Genomic DNA, 17,959 nt, shown 5'->3' on the forward strand with positions numbered 1-17,959 from the left:
GACGCCTGTGTTCCATCCGTGAGAGTGTTGCACAAGTGTTGATTGTGTGAGAGGAGTTTTCGGGTTGAAATTGGTTGTTTGTAACATATGGTTTATCGTAGCCTGGCAAGACAACCTTGCAAAATGCAGACAGAAACCGTGACGTAATTATTGTGGTCTGCCTTGAATGTTGTGCAGTTATTAGATTATTTGATGGTTCGACTTAATGTCAAACGATGGATTGTTGGCACCCACATAATCGTCACATGATCGAAGACGATTATGTGGGTGCGCCAAAAGAAAAGTTACAGATTGGTTTTCGCACTGGCAATTGTTAGAAATCCGGTTGACGAACCGTATAAAGTAATATCGTCGATATGTTAATGCAACAGGATGATTTTCTACTTTCATTACTTTTATTTTCGACGTGACATTGAATGAATGTCTGTTACATTAGAAGAAACGCATGCTTGCGGTTGGTGTCGGATATGGAGAAACGGCAATAAAAAATTGTAATGTCCGTTGAAGATTACGTTGGAGTTATTTGCGAACATTCTTATGAATATTATGTATTTGAGCGAAGGAGAAAACCACGTTAAACAAAAGACCATGTTTGTGTCGATTTAGATAAATACGGATTTCACCGGTCGTTAACCTGTTCACCAATTTTTACCCAAATTGTTTATTTCAAATATTTAAGGAAAACGTATTGGCCGTTTAAATTAAACATAGTCATCAGGTGGGTTATAAAGTTGTCAAGTCATGTCTTCGGTAGTTCAGTTTGGAGATGAGTAAGGGACGTGCACCGTTAATCCGTAACAGTTATAACCAAAGAACCTTTCTCACGAATAACCGGAGACACATCAAATACCATTATAAAAATGATCACGCCCAAATTCCGGTCTTGTTTAAGCTGTTCGTTTCGAACTTATACGACTCTATAAACTCTAGTTTACAGACAATAAAATCGAGATAAGTTCGACCGATAAAAACACATGCTTGGGCTTTTCAGTCACATATATTATTTAATCGTCAGTTAATTAGTTTAATCAAGTCAGCGATGATCTTTTTATATCAGAAAACTATCAGTTATTTCTTCCATATTGGGGATATTCCTGTAAATTATTTGTTATGTATAATTACAGGGGTGTAATTATATTTTCAGTCAAAATTGTTCAATTATATAAAGAATCAATTGGCAAACATTGTTCATTATTATATATTTTTAAACATTTTAGTAATTAATACACTAATAATAATTTAGAAATAACATACATGGTATATTATTTTATTATAATGATTTATGGAAATTTCAGTTATTTTTGTAAATAAAAAATTACAACTATATATGTCAAAAAATATTTTTTCCAAAAATTACCAAAAGCAACATACGTACTATATTTTAATATTCATAATTAACAAATATGTTTAATTATTGATATAATTTGTTTTAGTATTTTAAAATTCATTGACTTTTTTGGAAATTATCTGTAATATAACAATAATTTAAATGGAAACTGATAAAACATTGTTTTAAATTATTGATTTTTAAAAAATATTTCTGCATCTTTTTTTTTGTTATTTTGCTGCTTAACTTCTCTAAAAAACTCTAGAAATTTACATTTTTCTTCTTGTATATTTCAAAAAATATTTTCTTTCAAATAATTAAAATAAACATGTGTACTATATTTCAATATTCATAATTAATAATTATAATAATTATTAGTAAGCTGTATTTAATTTTATTGTATTATTTGTTTTAGTATCTTAAAATTATTTGATTTTTAATTAATAAAGAAACATGTACTATATTTTAATATTCATAATTAACAAATATATTAAATTATTAATAGAATTTGCTTTAGTATTTTAAAATTCAACGACTTTTTTGGATATTAACTGTATTTTAACAAGAATTTACAAGAAAACATAAAATATTGTTTTAAATTAATGATTTTTAAAAATTAATTCTGCATTTTTCTTTTTTTTTTATTAGGCAGCTTATAACTTAACTCTTATATTTCAAAAATATATTTTCTTTCAAATAATCAAAATAAACATTTGTACTATATGTCACTATTCATAATTTATAATTATAATTATTATTAATATGCCGTAATAATTATTTTTTATTATTTGTTTTCGTATTTTAAAATTCCTTGATTTTTCCATAATTTCATAATTATTAATGTAACTTGTTTTAGTGTTTTAAAATTTAGTAACTTTTCTGGATATTAACTGTAATATAACAATAATGTTCATGGAAACTGATAAAATATTGTTTTAAATTATTCATTTTTGAAAATTCTGTATTTTTTATTATTTTACAACTTAACTAGTCTAAAAAATTCTAGAAATTTATTTTCTTCCTCTTGTGTATTTAAAAAAATCGAAATAAACATGTGTATTATATTTCAATATTCATAATTAATAATTATATTGATTATTAATATGGTATAATTAATTTTTTGTATTATTTGTTTTAGTATCTTAAAATTTCTTAATTTTTACATAATTCCATAATTATTAATTATTTTAATATTAATAATTAACAAATATATTAAATTATTAGTATAATTTCTTTTGGTATTTTAAAATTTATTAACTTTTTTGAGTAATAACTGTAATATAACAATTATTTACGTGGAAACTGATAAAATATTGTTTTAAATTATTGATTTTCAAAAATTAATTTTGTATTATTTAGTTATTTTACAACTTAACTAGTCTAAAAAATTTTAATTAATTTTTTTTGTATTGTTTGTTTTAGTATCTTAAAATTAATTTTTTTGGACTGTACTCAACTGTAATATAACAATAATAAGTAAACACATAAATTAATTTTTAAATATTAATACTTTAAAATTTCTATAATTTAATAAATTTCAGAAATTTATTTTCTTTAAATAATGAACATCATACATAACTTTTACAACGTTGCTAATAATTATTATTTTTTGTTTTTGAATCATAAAATTACGTGAAAATTATTTGTAATATTATGTCCTGTTATAAAATACCGTATATGTCAAATTTATTCAAAATTGTCAACATCTGTTCAACCAGTACATAATTTAGCACATTTTTACATCCAATTAGAAAGAGCATAAAAGTGAAACAAACAAATTGTAATTGCTACGTTTTCCTGCTGGTGTTTTTCGCCTCAAAGTGCTGCGCAGAGGTTATTCACATCACTTCTGACCACGTCTCGTCGTGGATATCCGTTTTTAAGAAATTCGATTGTTTACTCGGTGTGTGTGTGTGTGTGTGTGTGTGTGTGTGTGTGTGTATGCTTACTGGCATCGGAATGCTAACGTTCTCAGCAAGATTACTAGACCCTTTCTTAACCGCTTTGATGTTATGTTTACTTATCATAACTAGTTATGCCTTTTGAAAAAAAAAACCGACAAATATTAAATGGTTGGGGCTGGTCCGGTTTTTATAATAATAAATTATTAAGCCCAGTTAATTGTTTTATGTTGAGGTTGCTTTCATAATTATATATTGTCCAACGAGATGGAAAAACATCGGGAATTTTATTTTGTATACAATAGATTAACTAGACTGAACTGACTTTCAACTATTAGCCAAACGTTTTAATTATACTTTCATCTTTACACGATTCGTGGCTGGCTTAACTGTAATTTACAAATATAATTAATTTTATTCAACTAATTAATTCTGATTCGGAATTCATCGCTTGGAAATTTTTGAATTGTGATGAAATTTTACTGCTAAATAAATTAAAAATGTGCATTAATATTTTTTGATTGTATTCATATTATTTTTCTGAATTGAGCTGGACATAATATGGGGAATTTGTACAGGATTGGAACCCATTTCTTAATGGCATCGTTTCAAACCAAAACCGCCTCTTTTAAATAAATTAAATGAACCCATAACTGGAAACTACCCCAAGGGTCACATTCTTAGTAGAAATCAGGTTTTTTTTTACATATATCTAGCCAAACAAACTTCTTCTCTTAATCCTTAAACTATATTTCTACAAGTGCCATTTCACCCAGGTCAGTTTTAATTTTAGGTAACGATAAGAATTATTTTCTGACAAGTTTTTAGAACTCTCTTGAATATTTTTCGTAGCTACTATTTGCCCTGTTTCTCTAAATATTTAATTAATACAGGAAACGAGTGATTTATTTAACTGTTTCTTTCGGTCTTGGTAAGGTTGAATTATAATTTTTCTTACAACGCATAATACAACTTGACAACGACCCATTATTAAATAATTATAATACGCATACATTACATTACATACATTATTATTATAAAAATAAACAAATGTGTTAAGTGGCCTTTTAATTGGTAAATTTGAAAGAAAGTTTAGCCCTCTAGCAATCATCTTAGAAATCATTTACACATCTTTTCAGGATTCACGATATTCGATTACTAATTTATCAGATATGGCAGACAATAAGACCAATATTTTAAGGGCAAATCGTGGTCGAATAAAAGCATTGCCACTGTGTTAAAATATTAATTAATGTTATTTTATTTTCAGATAAGCTTCCAAAACACTGCCAATGCTGCCAACATACCTCCACCAACAACAAGTAAGCACATAACCATTTATTTGTAATTAAACCATATATAAACAAAGTTTTCAATGTCAACAAATAAAATCAGGTTACTTGGCCATTTTTAATTAAAAATAATAGCCTCTACATGCTATAAACAACAATTCCAAAATTAAATTTTATAATTTTATGAAGCCCTCTTATTTAATTTAGACATTCCCATCTCTCTATGAATGTGGACCGTTCCGTTATTTTATTTCCAACAGTTGAGCAGAGTATCATCATTGTCATGTGAAGAACCCTTGTCAAATATTCAATGGGATGATTTATCATAGGGTCAAGATTAAGACTTTACATCGAATGGTATATTTATCATTTCAGTCGTGGCATGTCGAGTGTAAAATACTACTTATTATTCATTAGTTTAATTACAGAAGTGCTGCTTCAATTATCTGTTTACGAGGCTTTAAATTATAAAACTATTTTCGAATTTATTCGTCCACAATATGTGGATAATAAAAGTCATTAGTCGTTAAGATTTACTTACGTGAAAGGTTCGTTGTCAATTGATCGTTGAAATTTCTCTATTACAAACAAGGAAGTGCTCTTAAAATGAATACGAAATTCTCGTGCACGTTAAGAGTTTATGGCAACATGTTCGTTGAATTTTTTCGAACAGGTTGCACCCAGCATCCATGTCGTTTCGGTTCGACCAAGTTAAATTTTTGTCAGCCGACGTTTTAGGTCCGTTCGTTACGAAATACTCGGGGGCAAGTACGAATTTCTTATTATAGGTGTGTTAGGTGACATTTTAAATTTGTTTATCAATCTTTTTAAAACCTACGTAGACCTTGGTGCACAACCACTTACAATGTAAATGCCAATCAAGTTCGGTCGAACTGGCCGAGCTTTTGTGAATGCTCGAAATCGAGTTTCTGTGAAATAAATTCAGTTTTGCTCACATTGTTGCTTCAAGGAAACTGGAGAGCAATTACAAAGGTTACTCATCATTTTTTCATGCATTTTTTTTAATGTAGGAAGCGTCGTCAAGGACGCACTTAAAGATGATGAACAGCATAAATTATGAAATTATGCTTGTTTTGCTTTTCAAAGAAGTTTTTACTTTTTTTTTAATTGCCCGAATGGAGCACACTTTAATCGTCAACAGGTGAATTAAATGATAGGAAATCCTACATTTAGCAACAATAAAAGAAAATAACTGTTTATATAATAGGAAACATGTATATTAATATACACGTATTTATAGAAAGTAACACATTGATCAAGCAAGTCAATTAGTTTGGTTTTTGCCAATTCCACTCGCTGATGTAACAACGACAATGTGTTTTAACACGCACGATTCGAAAACCACTAAATATTAGGTGTCAGAAAATCTAATTTAGGTTTTTAACGTTTAACTCTAACATAACTTTCTTTAGAATCACCATTATAATCATAATATACATATAGTAACTCAAGTTTGACCTCTCCTTGGATAATTACAAAAATCAACAATAGCCACAGGGAAAAATATTTGAACTACGTGGATGAGGTAGAACTTCTCTTTTAACACTTTGAAACTTCTTCTGAGTTTCTAATGTGACATGTGGTCTTGTGTTGTCATGAAAAAGTAGACACATTTTCTATTAATTAAAGAGGTTTCTTTATGACTAAGTTTTTCTTGAACATGCAAGCATCAGTATGTCAAATTATGAAGAAACTAAAAACTATACATTTTTCTGAAAATTTCATTATTTTACCTTGAAAATTATAAATTCTATTCTAAAAAAACTGAAGGCTTTCAGTATTTTTTCCACAAATCATTGTTACTTGTCTTTTGCAACGAATTGAGAAGAAATTAAAAATATTACAAATATGCAGTTTCCACCAATCTATTCAAAAATATCTTTAGTCGTTTTCCTGGAAATTTCATTAATTTACCTTGAAAATTATCGATTCTAATGCTGAAAAAACTGTAGGCTTTCAATTTTTCTTCCACAAATTATTGTTACTGGTCTTTTGCAACGAATTGTGTGGAAATTAAAAATAATACAAATATGCAGTTTTCACCAATCTATTTAAAAATATTTTTAGTCATTTTTGTAAAAATTTCATTAATTTACCTTGAAAATCATAGATTCTATGTTGAAAAAACTGTAGACTTTCAATATTTTTTCCACAAATTATTGTTACTTGTCTTTTGCAACAAAATGTGTAGAAATTAAAAATAATAAAAATATACAGTTTCCACCAATCTATACAAAAATATTTTTTGTCGTTTTTCTGAAAATTTCATTAATTTATCTTGAAAATTATAGATTCTATGTTGAATAAACTGAATGCTTTCAGTATTTTTTCCACAAATCATTGTTACTTGTCTTTTGCAAGGAATTGTGAATAAATTAAAAATAATACAAACATGCAGTTTTCACCAATCTATTCAAAAATATTTTTAGTCGTTTTTCTGACAATTTCATTAATTTACCTTGAAAATCATAGATTCTATGTGGAAAAAACCGTAGGCTCTCAATATTTTTTCCACAAATTATTGTTACTTGTCTTTTGCAACGAAATGTGTAGAAATTAAAAATATTACAAATATGCAGTCTCCACCAATCTATTCAAAAATATTTTTAGTCGTTTTTCTGAAAATTTCATTAATTTACTTTGAAAATTATAAATTCTATGCTAAAAAAACTGAAGGCTTTCAGTATTTTTTCCACAAATCATTGTTACTTGTCTTTTGCAACGAATTGTGAAGAAATTAGATATAATACAAATATGCAGTTTTCACCAATCTATTCAAAAATATTTTTAGTCGTTTTCCTGAAAATTTCATTAATTTACCTCGAAAATTATCGATTCTATGCTGAAAAAACTGAATGCTTTCAGTATTTTTTCCATAAATCATTGTTACTTGTTTTTTATAAAGAAATGTGAAAAAATTAAAAATAATACAAATATATAGTTTTCACCAAAAAATATTAAAAATATTTTAGTCGTTTTTCTGAAAACTTTATTAATTTATCTTGAAAATTATTATTCGATACTGGGAAAAACTTAAAGCTTTCAGTATTTTTTCCATAAATCATTGTTTTTTGTCTTTTGTAACGAATTGTGAAGAAATTAAAATTAAATAAAAAAATATACAAATTTTACCAATATATTCAAAAATAGTCAATTTTTGCATGACGTTTTAGACGAAGTGTGAAGAAACTAAAAGTGATACAAATATACAGTTTTCACTACTGAATTCGGAAATAATTTTAGTTATTCTTTTTTGTAAATTTCACTAAAATATCTTAAAAATTATAGATTTTTTCTTTAAAATAACTTTTTTGGCAACATTTTACGAATAAATTCGTGCCATTGGAAAAAAATTGGGCTCTATATATAGTTTAATACAGAAATGTTACTATATAATATAAAAATTTATTAAAATAAATACTGAACGAAAAATATAAAGCTTTTTCCGGTACCTATTATAACGAAGGTTAATTAAAATTTTGCCGCATTCAAGTTTAATTTGATTTTATCTCGAGTCATCATACCATTAAACTGGCTTTTCCTAAGGTCCGTGTCATTTTTCGTGGAAGATCGTAGATTAACGTGATGAAGCTCGTTTACCAGTTTTTCAATCTCGCAATCAGCATTGCTAATTGAATAACATTAAAGCCATGAAATCTAACTGTGTAACGTTCAACGAGCAACAATTTTTACAACAATTAATAACTGAGGTTTCGTTAAACGCGGAACTCTCGATGTAATTAGCATCGGTTAGTAAAAAAAAAACTGTAGCATTTACGGTACCTTCGGCGTGCCGGGTGGGAAACTGAAACGTCCATTTTCTTCGCGACAATTTCAATTTTCTTTTTTCAATCGATATCCGTCAATTTTGAAGTTGAAAAATTTAATGGTGTCGGCATGTTCGAGATTTCACGACAAAGGTCACGTACCGGAACAATGGTTTAATTGACAATGTTCGCCTTTAAGAAGATGATAATACGATGTGGCATCACGTTTCGGAGGTCACGGGTTTGACTAGCCCACGATGTAACCCATACATGGCGATTTTTCTGTACCGATAATTGGGGTCATTAACATCGGGACAATGGACACATTAAATTTGCCTAAAAATTAAACGAGAATATGACAATGAAATGGACTTAAGGTAATAGGATTTTAAATTGAACAACCCAGATTAACTTTTAGTCGAACCGAAGAACAGTCGAAATGGAATGATTCATTATTTGATTGTGAGTGAACTTTGGATATACTTAACTAAATGAAACTTTACACCACATTACACACACATTAAATGTCAAAAAAATTAATTTAGATAAGTTTTGATTAAACAATGTTTTCCTCATATAATTTTTTTATTATTATTATATTATAAATTTATTGTTTATCATCAAGTTATTCTCCAGAGTAAATAAAAATTTGCTAAATTATTAATTTATATTTTTTGTCTTCATCTTTTTAAATTATTTAGTATTCATTCTTTTTGTTATTATTTTTTTTTTTTTTTTGTATTTCATATTTATTATTTCTTCCTTATGAATGTGCTGAGTTAATAAGAAATTTACGAAAAAACAGGGAATGAAAGATGCCAAAGTTGAAACATAAAAACTTTTGAAATGTCAAAAAAATCTAATTTATATCAGATAAGTTTTTATTAAACAACGTTTTCTTCATACAAATTATTTTTTTACATGTACTCAAACTTTCACTCAACAAACTTGACTTGTATTCATCTTCTAAAATGAAATTATACAAGGTGTTTCGAGAGTAGTAGAAGTAGATAAAATAGTTAAGGGGGCGATTCTTTGGTTTATTAAAAAAACTGTATATGCATGTGATAAAGTTTTCAAAAAATTATATTTTTTGTAATGTACCAGTCTAGATATTTTAATAACATTTGGTGCACAACTGAATGAATGAATCAAGAAGACATTTTCTGCTCCACAACACTTTTTTTATTTATTCCAGCGTCCGTAAGGTTTAAAGGAAAATGTAATACGTTATACTTGTTTTCGTAATAATTTTGGATAATCATTTCATATTCATATTCATTCAATATACGTAGTGTGTAATTGAAATTAACATAAGTAAAAGTAAATAACATCCTGTTAAATTTCAATGCCTCTTTAAAGAATGATCCTTAGTGAGTACGTAAAAAATGAATTTTTCATCGTCAGAATAAGAGACTTTATAAACATCTTAGTTAGACCATTAATCTCTTAACATTTTTGGAAAAAAAATATTAACTCTAAAACTAACGGGTTTAGGAATAGGACGTTAAAAATATTTTTTTTATTTGTAGCTATAACTCTTTAATTTTTTAGGATTATTAATTTTATATTTATTGTACGGGTTAGGCAAGTCACCTTTTGTGAAATATTTTTTAACTGTTCAAATATCTTCGTTATTTCTGATATTTAAATGCATCAATATTATGAAAAATATAATTTCTATTAATTTAATTTATTAAATATAAATTTTTATTATCTTTTCTTTTGTAACATGTATTTATAAATATTTTAGGTAATTTTAGTTCGTTTTATATAAATACTTTTTAATTAAATGTTCCAAAAAAATTGTGTAATTTGTCTGTTTGTGGGATATTTCTTAAACAATTTTGTAAATAAGCATTTTTACAAAGTTATAATATGATTAACATTAACAATTTTATTAAATATTTATGAATAATTATATTAAATATAATAACTTTCTTCTAATCTCCTAAAATATTAACAGTTTTCCCACCCATTATAAATAATAAATATCATTTTCAATAGACAAAAACTTATTCAAATGAAAGGTTTGCCATATTAAAAAAAAGGGAAACCGCACCAAAATGATTCGGCATTCTCTTTATGGATTTGATGAATTAACAATTTTCGGTTTCACGTAACACGTAACCGAAAGAAACGAAAGTAAAATTAGGGTCACGACATATTAACATATCGATTCGTGCACTTGTATGTTTCGGCAGTCATTTCACTTTTAAAACAAGTGTCTTAAATTGTGAGATGAAAAATTGTGCATCCTTATAAAGCGGGATCGATATGATTAATAATTGATACACCGGTATCGGACTAGAAAGTTTTTATGTATTGATCTCTGTAAAAGGTCTCAAGGATTTTTTTCACAAGTTTTGCAATTACTTTGCGACTATTTAATTTGCGTAAAAGATTATCGGATACGATGGCTAATTTGTAAATGTCAAATGGATAACTAATTAACCTGTGGCAGTTAATTATAATAGCACGGTACAAACTTTAATTTCATTCCGATTCTTCGTTTAATTGAATGGAGATAAGTAAATACATTCACAGTATTTTACAGTTAGTTAATTAATATTTAATAGTAATTTGGGTACTAGTCGTTCGTTTGTGTCCTTATTAGGATACATACATAAATTGCGATTCGAATAATAAAACATTAAGACAAACGTTCCTATTTATCATCTTCTGGCAGAACTTTCATGAGAGAATACGGGGTCATTTTTAAGCTTACCTATTCATTTTATTGATTTATGGAACGTTTATTTCAAATCTTTTTTAAACTATTCCGTGCACTGTAACTAACATTTTTGATAAAAAATATAAAGGATTGGTCACACAGAATATATAATAATTTTCTGATACCATTTTCATGAGAAAAAAGAGAGTTTTACTAAATCAGCAGTGATGTTTAGTAATTTTTTTTTATTATTTCCTCTGAAAAATCACTCTGAAGAACCAATGAATTACTTAAAAAATTAGTAATACGTGTTTACAGAGCATTCAGAAGAAATTATAGGGAAATTCTATAAGAAAATTAGTCCAAATTATTATTTTTATTTGGAAAAGTAAAGCATTTATTGAAAAATCATTCTAAACAACCAGTGAATTAGTTAAATAAGTGTTAATATGTATATTACCTTTTGGCAGTATTTTGAGAAGAAATTATAAGAAGATTCTATAAGAAAATCAACCCAAATTATTATTTTTACCTGTAAAAGTAATGGATTTATTGAAAAATCATTCTAAACAACCAGTGGATTAGTTAAATAAGTGTTAATATGTATATTACTTTTTGGCAGTACTTTGAGAAGAATTTATAAGAAGATTCTATAAGAAAATTAATCCAAATTATTATTTTTACCTGTAAAAGTAGTGAATTTATTGAAAAATCGTTCTAAACAACCAGTGAATTAGTTAAACAAGTGTTAATATGTGTATTATCTTTTGGCAGTACTTTCAGAAGAAATTATAAGGAGATTCTATAAGAAAATTTGTCCAAATTATTATTTTTACATATAAAAGTAATGTATTTATTGAAAAATCAGTCTAAACAATCAGTGAATTAGTTAAATAAATGTTAATATGTATAGTAACTTTTTGCAGTACTGTCGGAAGAAATTATAAGGAGATTCTATAAGAAAATTAGTCCATTTATTACCTGCAAAAATAATATATCTATTGAAAAAGTTCTCTGAATGAACTACTTTAAAAATAGTGATATTTATATTATATTTTGATAGAACTTCCAAAATAAATTTTATGAAGATTCTATGAGAAAATGAATCTAAATTATTATTAGCAGTGAAAATTAATATATTTATTAAAAATCATTCTGAAGGACCAATGTATTACTTAAAAAAATAGTAATACATATGACAAAACTTCTTGAATAAATTACAAGGATATTGTATAAAAAAATTAGTCAAAATTATTATTACTAGTAAAAAATAATATATTTATTAAAACTTTTTGCAGAAATTACAAGGAAATTCTACAAAAAAAAATAGTCCAAATTATTGTTGCCAGTAAAAAATAATATATTTATTGAAAAATCATATTGAAGAACCAAAAGACTGTTAAAAAAATTAGTATTATTTGTATTATCTTTTGCCAAAACTTTCAGAAGAAATTACAAGGAAACTCTGTAAGAATATTAGTCCAAATTAATATTACTAGTAAAATATAATATATTTATTAAAAACTATTAAAAATTAGTAATATAAAAAAAGTAAAATTCCACAAGAAAGTTAGTCCAAATTACCAGTAAAAAATAATATATTTATTGAAAAATCATATTGAAAAACCAAAAGACTATTAAAAAACTTAGTATTATATATATTAGCTTTTGCCAAAATTTTTAGAAGAAAATACAAGGAAATTCTGTAAGAACTTTAGCTCAAATGCATTGATAAAAGTCTTTTTTTATAACCCTGATATCATCTTCAGTAACGAATAACGAATAAAACACATTATATATTATATATTTATTGTTTATTGGAATATGTTCATTGAAATTGGGATGCATGTGAATTAATATAAAACATTTTTTAATTCCAGTTGCTCCCGAAGTTGCGTCGGACGTCCGAGTCGAGTGCAACAGCGACGAGATCCTGGTGCACATCAGCACCAGATCGGGGCGTTTCAACGGCATGATCTATCCACGGGGCCTGTCGAAAAACAGCTCCTGCATGGGTGAATGGGTGCAGAGGCCGGCCCCCGTACAATACACGCTGCCGCTCAGAGGCTGCAACACAATGAGCACGGAACTGGTGAGTTAGATCGTCCGTTTTGCGTCCGTTTTGCGTCCGTTTTGCGTCCGTAATTGCGTCCCGCCGCGGCGGTCCGTACGTGAGCCCGCACATTTTTCCCTCCGACAAATAATAATAACAGATTCGCCACAAATAATTAATGGATGGGGTTTCGCGGTTCGTGACCGATCTGACACACATCTCGTGGAAAATCGTCGGGCCTTGGAGGTTATCGCCGTCGGAAGAGGCCATTTGAAATTGTCACGAGTCTGCGGCCGTTCCGGCCAACACGGCAAATTGGAAAATGGTCGAAACGTTTCGTGCATTGTGTTAACGTAATAATTCAATTTTTAATCCCAATTGTAAACAAACTGTTTACTTTCTAGTCGGTAACGTAACACAAATGAGGTGTTGTAGACCCGTTTTAACTCCAATTAAAATTTTATTACTCCGCACTCAAATGCCAATAATTACGTGTTGTTCAGTTTCAATTCAACCGTGCTGTTTATTGTTCGGGCGCACTCCACTGGTGCTTTCTGTTCCAGTATTTTAGGTTGCATTAGATTTGCATTCAACTGACTCAACGTCATTATTATACCTTATTTTTTTTTTTATTAAAATTTTCCATGATTTATAAAAATTTTAATTTATAATTTTGTTATTTTTGGAAAATACGAAATAAAATTGGTCGTTAATGATTTTTACTTACCAACTTTAACTTCAATTACTTAGAATAGCTTTAAAAGGTCTTCCAAAGACATTAAAAAAAAATTTTATAATTTTTGTAAAGGCTAAAGAAAAAAAGTTATAATATATAAAAGACAGACCGAGGAAGATTTTCTTTTGATGCTAAATTTATAGATTTCTGTTCAGCCATATTGAAGTTATAGTTTTATCCTTTTCAATGTGTAACATGTTACCACCAGTTGGGCACTAAATTTGATAAATTGGACGTCAGTCACAAAAATTTATAATTTTTAGAGTGGTCCCCTTAAAGGATGAAGTAAAAATGTTATTATATATAGAAGATAGATTAAGAAATACTCTATCGATTTTTGTTCGGCCATATTAAAGTTATAGAGCTTTTTATCTTTTTCCATGTATAAAGTGTTAGCACTTTATATTGGCACTAAATTCGATAAGTTGGATGGTCATCAGTTTTCTGGTACTGCATGATTTAAAATAACTTTGGAGTTTTTCACAAACGACAAAAAATTAATGTCACACAAATTTATAATTTTTTAGTGTGGTCTTTAGTCCCCTTAAGAGCTGAAGTAAAAATGTTATAATATATAGAAGATATAATAAAAAATACTCTTTCTTTTGATGCCAAATTTATCTATATTTGTTCAGCCATATTAAAGTTATAGAGCTTTTTATCTTTTTCAATGTTTAACGTGTTAGCTCAACTTTGGCACTAAATTCGGTCATCAGTTTTCAGGTACTGCATGATTTAAGATAATTCTGGAACATCTTTCAATGACAACAAAAAGTTAATGTCACAAAATTTTACAATTTTGTACATATTAGTCTCCTTAAAGATTGAAGAAAAAATGTTATAATATATGGAAGATAAATTAAGAAATACTTTTTCTTTTGATACTAAATCTATCGATTTCTGCTCAGCCAATTTGTAGCTAGAAATTTTATCTTTTTCAATATTTAATGTATAAACTGAACATCAGTCTTCAAGTATTACATAATTTAGAATAACTTTCAAAGAAAACCAAAAAAAAAAATAATGTCACAAAATAAATAAAAAAACATTTACAATTTTATATTTTCATAAAACTATTCATTGCATAATTAAATTTTAATTTCATTTTGATTAGATTTTCTAATAATAAAGAATCAAATGTGTTTTAAACTTTGTTTTGAGATTTTTGAGAGCATTAAATTTACATATTATTAATTTATAAAATATTATTATATAAATATATTTTGTGTTTTATCAAAATAACGAAGCAGAAATGTTTCTAAAATAAAAATAAATTAATTTTCTTAAAAAATCAAAGAGTTTACTAAGAAAATATTATTTATCAAAGTAAAATATAATTAAAATTAATATTGTTTTACTTGGTATAATAAAAATTAGATAGGATTCCATATTTGTTGGTTAATTTTATTTTACAGTCCACATTTTTAAATATTTAAATCTAATTTTAATAATTTCTCATGATATTTTTGCTTAACTTCTCTGCAGTTAAACAGACCCCTAAACGCCTAATTAATAATCAATTAGCAGACATAAAAATCAATCAGTCCAATTTAGATTTTCGCTGTCACTATTGTTTAAAGATTTATCATGCAAGTCACACCCATCAATGTCCTTATTCTTTTATTCATAAAAAAAGTCATCAGTGAAACAATGGAGATTTGGCAACTTTCTGTCTCGAACTTAATTTTTTTTATTTCGTTACATAAGGAACGTACCAAACACGAAGCCATTTGCTGTGGAAGAACCTGTTGCCTGCGCACGATTTGGTTAATTTTCTCGACAGCCTAATTATAGTGTGCCATATCGAATAACGGCACTAATTTTCTAAATTAAACCGCTTGCGAAAAATGCACCATTAAAGAGCGATCGAAAATTGCCGCAACAACAATAATAAAATTTTATCCATGTGGCACCGAAAGTTGTTCCTAATGATCTACCCTTTCCCACGTTCCGTTTTGTATAAAAATTATGCTTCCATGTCCGATGATTACTATAAATTATTTACGCCAGTAATTATCTAAACTGTAAATGTAAAAATGACATGTCCGACTGATATAACACATAATTCGACTTGTTGAATCACAAGGAGTTCACGGTTTCTAAACATAAGATAAGAGCAATTAATTTAAAATGGACAAAATTAAATTTATCTTTCGGCAAAACGGTGTCGTTGTCTGTTCCGTGAAACCAGGAAAGGCAACAAATTTATGGAATGGCATTTCAATACAATTAAACATGTACTGTTAGCAATTTGTCGGTCTTTCCCCGACTAAGATTAAATACACCAGAACAAGACGAATTATGGTACAATTCACATTTCTTTACCGTGAACAAACTGTAACAAGAACTAATTAGTATAATAATTAGCGATAATTATTTTATTGTGTTATTTTAGATGTGCAATTGGCTCCTTGTTATTAATTAAAGTTACTCCAACCGCAACGAAGAAGCACTTTTAAAACTTGAAATATTAACATTTAACGTTAATAAATAAATGTGAGATCAAGGTAGCATCGTTCGATGGTAATTCTCACGGATGTGGAGTTATTCAGTTCAAGATTCTGCCAATTTGAATTGCATAATTATGCGTATCTAACACTTCCAATAACCACAGTACCAGATGTTATTAATTATGTTCATCTGGGTTAAGCTGCCATCATTAAAATAAAACAAATCAACAACTAGTCTTGTGAGAAGGAGTAAAAAATTTGATTGATCAAGTGGAGAATTCGTAACGATCATAATTGCAATTCGTTTGTTGTAACTGGAACGAAATTATTCCTTGATGGACGAATTGTTCGCCTTCAATTAGTGATGTGAATTTCATAATATTCGACATAATGCAATGAATTATAAACAAATGGCGAACGTACTTGGGAACTACATATACGTAGACGCTAATGAGGACAGAACCTTGAGGACCTTAGCAAACTTGTTGACTATACAAACGTTTTGTTTGTAACAAAACACAACAGCAACATTTTTGATTTTTGTGCGGGGCAATGCATCATTTATTTGTGCAAAACAATGATTTAAGTATTCAAAATCTATTTTTTTTTTTAATATTTTTGAACGTTTGTAGTGACTAGAAACCTATAAACACTGTGTGAATATTTGAAAAATTTTGTAAAGGGTGGTAAAGAACCAGCCTTTCAAATTTAGTGACAAAAATAATAATAATATAATTGAAAATAAGTAAAATAGTAAAGGACATTCTTGTGAAACTATTATTATGAATGTATGTTTGGGGACATAGAAAATAATAAAATTAAATTATCAATTTCCCTGGATTTCAGGAGACCTTTTGAAACGTTGTGCATAACATTATTCTTACAGAAATTTAATAAAAAATGTCTCTAACCATAATGTTTCCTCCATCGATTTTGTAGTGTTTGGGGTTCAAACTTGTATTTGGAAGAGGACATATTGTTTACCATTTGATCTTATTCTTCCTCATTATTATGGAGAATATAATATTTGTTAATTGTAAACTATTAGAACTTATTTAATGTTAATTATTATTTTCCTCTTCTCTAGAGTGTAACGTTTTTTTCTTCCCACTGAAAGTGAAATAATATAAATCTTACTAAGAATAAATTCTTACTACTAAAAGCATTACTAAACAGTGCATTAAATTGTAACATATTATTTATACTAACTGGACAAAATTAGAATTGAATCTCTAATTACAAAATGTTTAATTTCAAATTAAATAAATAAATTCTAAATTTCTAACGATATTATCATTATGTTTTAAAAACAGTGTTCAAAAAGATGTATTTATTTAGGAAAATGGCTTTCAACTTAAATTTAAATAGGAGAATATTAATTTATAAGTCAATCATTGGTCCTTATTTTTATTATTATGCTTTAGATTTGTTTAACTATAACTTAAATGAATTTAAAAACTACGAAATAAATGCATGAGAATAATATTGAAGGTAAAATATACTCCAAAAATATCATGCCAAGAAAAGGAATCTCTAACCATAACGCTTCCACCTTCATTTTTGTGGTGTTTGGGGTCCAAACTTGTATTTAGAGGACGACATATTGTGTATCATTTGATCCTATTCTATTGAAGGCTTCCCCAAAATTCTGGAGGATATAATATTTCTTAAATGGAACCATTAGAACTTGTTATTTAATGTTAATTATCATTTTCTTCTTCTCTAGAGTGCAACGTTT

At 27.5% G+C, this 17,959-nt stretch overlaps 1 protein-coding gene across 1 annotated transcript in view; it reads left to right on the forward strand.

Annotated features, from left to right (window-relative positions):
* Positions 1–17,959, forward strand: part of LOC109607456 (cuticlin-4) — a 31,439-nt gene that overhangs the window by 7,616 nt on the left and 5,864 nt on the right. The window contains exons 3-4 of the mRNA XM_020023940.2: positions 4,499–4,550; positions 12,863–13,074. Of these exons, the coding sequence (XP_019879499.1) occupies positions 4,499–4,550; positions 12,863–13,074 (264 nt within the window). The remainder of the gene's footprint in view (positions 1–4,498; positions 4,551–12,862; positions 13,075–17,959) is intronic.

The sequence above is a fragment of the Aethina tumida genome, chromosome 1 (genome assembly GCF_024364675.1).
Source record: "Aethina tumida isolate Nest 87 chromosome 1, icAetTumi1.1, whole genome shotgun sequence".
NCBI classification, from domain to species: Eukaryota; Metazoa; Arthropoda; class Insecta; order Coleoptera; family Nitidulidae; genus Aethina; species Aethina tumida.